General features: G+C 46.4%; 1 protein-coding gene across 2 annotated transcripts; it reads left to right on the top strand.

Annotated features, from left to right (window-relative positions):
* Positions 1–562: 562 nt before the first annotated feature.
* On the top strand, positions 563–6,154 carry LOC101770570 (serine/arginine repetitive matrix protein 1). Of its 2 annotated transcripts, none has more exons than XM_004970767.3 (10): positions 563–915; positions 2,429–2,549; positions 2,718–3,416; positions 3,685–4,185; positions 4,371–4,432; positions 4,527–4,622; positions 4,727–4,814; positions 5,325–5,414; positions 5,535–5,632; positions 5,716–6,154. In XM_004970767.3, exons 2-10 carry the CDS (start codon positions 2,478–2,480, stop codon positions 5,834–5,836), a joined length of 1,827 nt encoding a protein of 608 aa, XP_004970824.1. In that variant the 5' UTR covers positions 563–915; positions 2,429–2,477; the 3' UTR covers positions 5,837–6,154. The 2 variants fall into 2 exon arrangements, with proteins under 2 accessions (XP_004970824.1, XP_004970825.1); XM_004970768.2 differs by having other exon boundaries at positions 564–915; positions 5,759–6,154.
* The last annotated feature ends 1,084 nt before the right edge of the window (positions 6,155–7,238 follow it).

The raw sequence follows: 7,238 nt of genomic DNA, 5'->3' as shown, positions 1-7,238 counted from the left end.
GGTAGGGCAGGGAAGCGTTTTGGAAGCCTCTCAAAAGTTTTCTATTTGTCATCGTCTCCTCCCTCCTCTCTAATATCCAATAATTGGGATGCTTGCTGGTTGTGTGTATATGTGCTCCTTAGTCTTATCCTCGACCAACCTACCTTGGCCTCTCGTGTCCTTGCAGAAATGAGAACTCAGAACTGCTCCTGTTCAACTCAAAGTTAGCTCGGGGAGTACTATCACATTAACTAAATGCTAGTGGTAGTCCTTAGCATCTCAGTCAATTTCACTAGCCATCATCACTCATGTAGCAGTCAAATTAGAGAGGTTAGGAAATCCAATCTACACGATTAACAAGGGTTAATCGATTTTTCATTTTTCTTTCTCAAATCATGTTTTTTTTAAAAAAAATGGATCGGGTTAGGAGGGCCGCACGCGGTAAAGGCATCCACGTAACCACCCGGAAGCCACTCCCACGCGGACGCGGGCCCACCGTCAGAGACACGCGAGCGCGCGCGCCGAGCGTTACTAGCACGCTCTCCACTCTCGTCTGGCCAGTGAAGGCAGTAGAGCCTGAGCCTCCCCTCCTCCCGTGAGCAGAGCACGCAACGAATCGCCGTGGTAATTACTCGGCCGCGGCGGCCATTAGAGGGCGCTAATCACGCCCAGAATTTAAGAGCCCCCGCCTTGGCCTCGCTGCGCACGCACCTACCTACCTGCGTTGTTGTGTTCTTCGCTTCTTCTCTTCCCCCCCACCCAGCTGCTGCGTGGCGGCACTGCGCTGCACCGCACCGCACAGCGGCGGCTGCGGCGGCAGAGCTGAACAGGGACCGAGGAGCGAGTGGGCTTCCCGTGGCCGCCTTTTGTCTGGTCCGGAGCCGGGGGCGGCGGCGGCGGCAGCTTGCGGATCCCATGCGGCGGCCTCGGTGTCAGGTACTTGAGAATTTGGCTTGGTGGTTTCTCCAGTTCCGAGTTCTAGGGCGCGTGTGGGTGGAGCGGCGCGGTGCTTGTGGGATTTTGGCGGCCGGTTTCGTGATGCGGAACGGCTGTGTTGGGTTGCTGGTGTGGAATTCTGCAATGCGGATCAGTTTTGCCGGATTTTGGTCCTCAACTGTGACTCTCTGAGCAACTCCCGGTCTCCTTCCGGGTATCTTGCGTTGAATTGGAGGTGCTCCATTTGGAAGTTTGAGATCCAGTTCAAATTTGAACCCGCTCGTCCAAACACTTCCTTAAATTTGGGATCAGTGACGCGTAATTTTCTCCTCCTTTTCTTCGCCGAGGTGTTTAGTCTTCTCCTCTTGTTTTGACGCCGCGAAGGTTTGATTCCCTTACTAGTTCGCCCGACTGAGATGTCGCGGAGAAGAAGCCGAATTATGCATCTTCGATTCAGCTTTTGTCTGACAGAAAATTTGTTTTCGAGCGCTGCAGCGCTTCAAAAGCGCTCCCTTTCGTCAGTTTCAACTTTTTCGTTCTGTAGCTGCTCGGTGGCCTCTCTTTCCTTGCCTTTCCCTTTCTTTTCTGTGGTGAGTTTAAATTCTCACTTTGATGGTATTTTTTAACGGATCTGACGGCTCTCATGATTACCGACAGTTTCGCCTTTCGTTGTTCCGCTTCTCTTTCCTATAAGCAGAGAAGCTTGGTAGAACACGTCCTGAACTCAGCGTCCGTGCACTGTTGTGTAGAGCCGGAGCTACCAAGTTTCTTCTTCTTTTTTTCTTGCTCCAAAACAGTCTCTATTTGTTCATGATTTGTTCTGGTACGGCCGAAAATTGCTGGATTCTGCAGATGCAGTTATGTGCCAAATTCTGTAATATGGAGAACCACAGTTTCAACGTTGAAGGATAGGCAATAGACATACTTTCGGTGCTCTAGATGATTAGTGGGATTTACAGGAGTTCTTCGTTCTTTCTTGTTTATGTCAGTTTATTTAGTGTTCTGTTTTACTTGGCCGCACATGCTTTTATCCTTTGGATTGCAGCTGGTTTGAGTTTTGGCATGTGAACTAACAACGTCATGGTATGGGTTGTTGAGAAGAAGACCAGCTGTATCTGGTTTCGTGTTTAGGGATTCCACTGCAGCTTGGAAGGTTGGAATTTTGTGTCTGAAAACTTGAAAAGAAAGGAAAGGATAGGTGCTGAAATAGAGGGCTGGATGCTTCAAGTCGAATTGACATGATGAATATATCATGTTATTAGCTTCCACTGTTCTTCTCAAAGTGTTCTAGAATTGTGTTCTCCCTAACCCCCTTCTCAGCTGTGGTGTTCGGCAAATATTGCTTTTAGACTTACTGATGTGTTCCTAGATATTAACCTGCAATCTTTTACTTGTGGCCAAGAACGAACCAAACATTGTATATCTAACTTCCTTTTTAGCTGTTTGCATTTTAGATCAAATTTCAGCTATGCTGTTATGCCTGGATTTTGAATGTTCTTGCAAATGATTTCAGGGTTTGCCTGTGGAGTTCGCCCAACGATGAATTAGCCACGCCATACGTGATGGCGACGGAAGTCAATCAAACTTATTTTGCATGGTCACAAGGAGAGTCAACTGAACGGGATGGTCCTCAAGTAAGTTTTCCGATGCATTTTAGGTGATGAGCTTTTGTTCAATTTATTTATACTATGTCAATTAGCTTATTGGAAAAAAAAAGAAAATCCAGACAGTTTGGTTCTTGGCAACTACCACTAGTGGTTAGTAGTCTCACCTCCCTTTTCTGTTGCAATTCGTTTCTTCAGGGAGTATCTGTATCCCAGACACTTGATCATGGTTCCATTTCCTTTGGAAGATTTGAGCTGGAGTCACTATCGTGGGAGAAGTGGTCTGTATTTACTAATGACAGACGAAATGAAGAATTTGGAAAGTTCAACGGTTTAGTTGCTCAGAAGAAGGCTTATTTTGAAGAGTATTACAAGAAGATCAGGGAACTAAAGGCTTCACAGCAGCAAAACCAGCAAACTGAACTTACACTGGAATACAGTGGTGATGGTAGTGACTCTAGCCAGACAGCAGAAGATGAGCAGGGTGCTGATCTTGAAACTCCCACCGGATCTGGAGCACCTCTGGATGACTACGCGGAAGAAGCTCCTCAAGAAACCACGTCGGAGCACGGACTGCAATACTATGGTGACCAAGGAAACCAAAACTTCAACACAGAATTTTCCTCATCTAATCTTTCTTCGTCAGCTAGAGTTCTGCAGCAAACTGACCATGATGTAAAAGGAACTGTCTGTGGTGATAATTCTGCCAGCAAAATGGATGTGGGGCAACAGAACACGAGTTCTGGTCATGATGATAATAGAACAGCATATGAAGCTACGAGGACTCCCAGAAGAACCATTGAGAAAGATTCCAGGCTCAGACATACTCCAAAGATGATACCAAAATCCATCAGAAACCTTTCGAAAAGTGCTATGGATTACACATTTGCTAGTGAGGTAATAGCACAGATTTTGGTTCTGTATTCGTTTGTCTTATAGAAAACTTTGTTGCCATCTACTACCAAATTATAAACTTCTGAGGTATGACATTACATACTAGCAATGTAGGTGCAGTTTGTTTTGATTTGGCATACCTTCTTTCAACATTTCTGTTCCTCTACGCTGAATTGTAGCCAACTACCTAGATGAGTGCATGTTTTGCTTTTATATGCCCACCAACATGAATTTTTTGGTAAATTCATAACACTTACATGAATCATTTCAGAGGCCTGGTTCAGTGAAGCCCAGTACAAGTATGAACCAGAAGACTAAGCCGGTGCAAAGGCCAAATGCAGCACCCCAGAAGATGGCTGGCACTCCAGAAAGGAGCAAGCTTACAGGTCTCAGAAGACCTTCCTCAGCAGGTGCGCAACGGCCCTCTACTGGAGAGCAGCACCCCATTGCGAAGGCAAATTCAAAGACCCCTGCTGTTGTTTCCACCCCACGACGACCTTCCACTGCTGAGAGACGCCCAGTCACCCGAGATCATGCACAGAAGCAAGTCAATGTTACCACACCACGCCGGCCTTCTACTTCTGAAAGACGTCCCATCAAAAGAGAGAGTGCAGCAAAGCATGCTGATATTTCCTCTGTACCCCGGCCCTCTACAGGAGAGCGACGTGCTAGTGGTGCTATTACTAGAGATGTTGCTCTGAAAACGGATGCGAAGACTCCTAGCAAGGCAAGACCAACTGTGGCTCATCCAAGGGGTGAAACAACTACAGTGGTATGCTCCAAAATCTCTTATGGTGACAATTTTTTCCAGCTAGATTATCATAACAGTAACTGAAGCACCTCGTGTAGCACTTGTAGTTTATAGCATCATCATTTGGTTTAATGATCATTTACATGTTCTGTTAATGTGGTAAAGTTTAATTGCAGCGAATCTTAACATTTTACTTGTTCATGTAGGCCAATCCCAAAAAGGCTGTCACTCCAAATGCTGCTAGAAGTAGCAAGCTGGAAACCAAAAGGTTACCCTACAAACATATTGGCAGATTTTTTAAAATGTTGGTTTATTGTGTTGGATTTTGATTCCATTGTTTCTTTCCCTGCTTCAATGAACAGCAATAACAACAGACTGAAGGCATCTTCAGCATTGGATAGCCACTCTACTAGGTCTAAAAGAATGGACTTGCAAGCGTCTGGCAAACAAAAATCAAGGTTCTAACACTAAATTAATGTTGGAAAATCTTGTGATGCTTCTAAAATATGATTGTAAAAATTCTATTTGCCACGTTTTCTGACAAAAACTTATGGTTTTGTAGTTCTGTTAACCTTCCTCCAAGGAAAATTTTCAGTTCTACTGTTGGAGAACCAGCAGTAGAAACCATTTCTAGGACAAAAAGGAAAGAGGTAATTTGCTCATGACTTTATCTATGATCGTTGCCTCTTTTTTTTTATGCACGTGAGTCGTGACAAGATTGGCAGTTTCAACTAAATGTTTACCTTTGCAACTTTGAGTGACTAGTGTCAGATAATACAGAGGACTGTTTAAATGCTTTCCATCTAAAAAACACATTTCAATCTAGATTCTAATTTCTGTCATCTGCTGATAAATCTCATCAATACAATTGTGAACCTGCTTGCTGTAGCCACAGCAAATACATAGTTATGATCATTAAGCTATACTGATGTTCCCAACAGTGTGGCTGTACTACTGGATTTTGCTTAGTTTAGGGTCTCAGGTCAACTTACTAAATTCCAAGAATTCTTTATCATGCTGTAAACTACCACACACTGCCAAACCTTTGCAAGTCATCCCTCTCGAAACAGTTATATCTGAAATGAATTTGTGAATGTAATGTAAATCTTGCACCCAAGTTAAATCAGATTTTCTAACAACTGTTGCCAACCTTTTTGTAGGGCATTCAGGCGACAGTGCAATCTCGAGTATCCACTTCAAAGAGAACAGCTACTTTGCAGACTGGGAACTTAAAGACGAGGGCTCCAAATGTATGACTTTGTACACATCACAGTATTCTTATTATGACCTCCAAGAATTCTAAGATATTCATTTGTTGGTGAGGATGTTTTCTCATCAGATTTGACCTCTTACCAATCTCATTTTTGCAGCCACCAGCACCACCACCTCCACCACGTCGGCCATCACGAATGATGAGCAAACCAACTGCCAGTGCCAGTACCTCATCGGTCGGCGGAAGAAAGCCAAAGTATGTTACCCATCATGATCAGAACACCGAAAAGCCATCTTATTACGCCTCACTGCAATCTTCTCAAATACGCGCTTTTACAGTCTCACACGCTTACCAAGGTCATCTCTCACCCATCCAATGCAGAGCTTCAGCACCGCAATGGCACTGAGATGCAGTGGAGACCAGAAAGTATCCGATCAAGTAATGGTCTGCAGAACATGATGGACCTGTGCAACTCATGATCAGCCCTTAGTCCCTTTGTATGGTGTATCTGTAAATCTCAGTACCTCCGTTGGCCCTCCTCTTCTTTGCAGAGCAGCTCCAAGTGTAGTCTAGTGTACGTAGTCGCGCGTATCATATCCATCCACCGGTGCCTAGCTTCATCGTCCAAGGAACTTAGAACAGTGTAAATACCAGGAAATAAGTCTGCCGTTTTTAGCTAAAGTAAGTTCAGCCCAAATCTGTGAACACTCATGCATGTCATTAGCATTGATGAAAAGTCCTCCTTTTTCAGCTTATATATATGGCAACTTTGATGAATTTCTCTTGCACTCATCTGGTTATTTTGCTTGTCCCTCTGAAATGAAAGAATGCACCCACAGTTGAAGTTAAGTGGCAACGGAGATCTGTCTGAACGGCTGAGGCTACGAAATTCCTTTGTGATCTCTAGCGTCCTTGGGAAATGTACAGCCGACACGGCACGATCCGGCCGCGGCAGGCAGCAGACTGACACCGGCCAGTGGGGATGTCGGGGGCTCAGCCAAGGCAGGGGAGAGCGGAGAGGAGTGGCGAGCCGCGAGCGCTTTCCGATCAGGAAAGATGCGAGCCGATCTGGCGCGCAGGCACGCCGCGTGCAGGCGGTACGAGGTTGGGGTCGCCGCCACGCCCAGGACCGCACGGCCGGCAGCTCCGCATCATCCGCACCCCATGACGACGCCCCTCGCCGCGCCGCGCCAAAGCGAAAAGCCAGCCATGATTAATCGTGGCTCGCAAGGCTGTGAAAGAAGATGAGGGGAAAAGGAAGGGCCGTGTGCCGCCGGCAACGGCACCCTTGGCTTGCCGGCCGGCGGATCCCCACCCCCCCACCTCCGCCCGCCCGTCCTCCTGCCGTCCCGCGGCGGTTGGGCTAGCGTTCGCTCCGTCGGCGCGCGGAGATCCAGGGGCCGTGCGGTACACGCCCCCGTGCGGGCGGGTGCATCGCGTTTGACCTTGCGCCTGCCTGCCTGACTGCCCCAGCCCCAGGCATGGCCGGAGCAACGTGCGAACAGGGCGCGGGGAGAGGTTGCACGTGTTGTCATGTCCATATCGTTCTGTTGTTATTACTTAACTGTATATGGCTTTTCTTTCTTGTTAAAGCTATATATGATATTCCAGCGAAAGTGCACTCTTTTGTCTGGTTTCAACTTAGCCCGTAGGACGAAAACTAGGATTTGTGGAATGCTGGTGGCTTGGAAAGATGTGTAACATAATTTGTCCACTTCTTATTAAGATGATAATGACTACACATCATTTTATTTTGAAAAAAAGAAGTAATGTGAACAATAATCTTATAAGCTTGAGATGGACCCCACGAGTGACTCGAGAAGGAGTCATTTCAGAAGGTAGGAAGATACAAGGCGGTTGG

This window comes from Setaria italica, chromosome V (genome assembly GCF_000263155.2).
Source record: "Setaria italica strain Yugu1 chromosome V, Setaria_italica_v2.0, whole genome shotgun sequence".
In the NCBI taxonomy this organism is placed as follows: domain Eukaryota; kingdom Viridiplantae; phylum Streptophyta; class Magnoliopsida; order Poales; family Poaceae; genus Setaria; species Setaria italica.
This window is presented reverse-complemented; position numbering and strand designations above follow the sequence as displayed.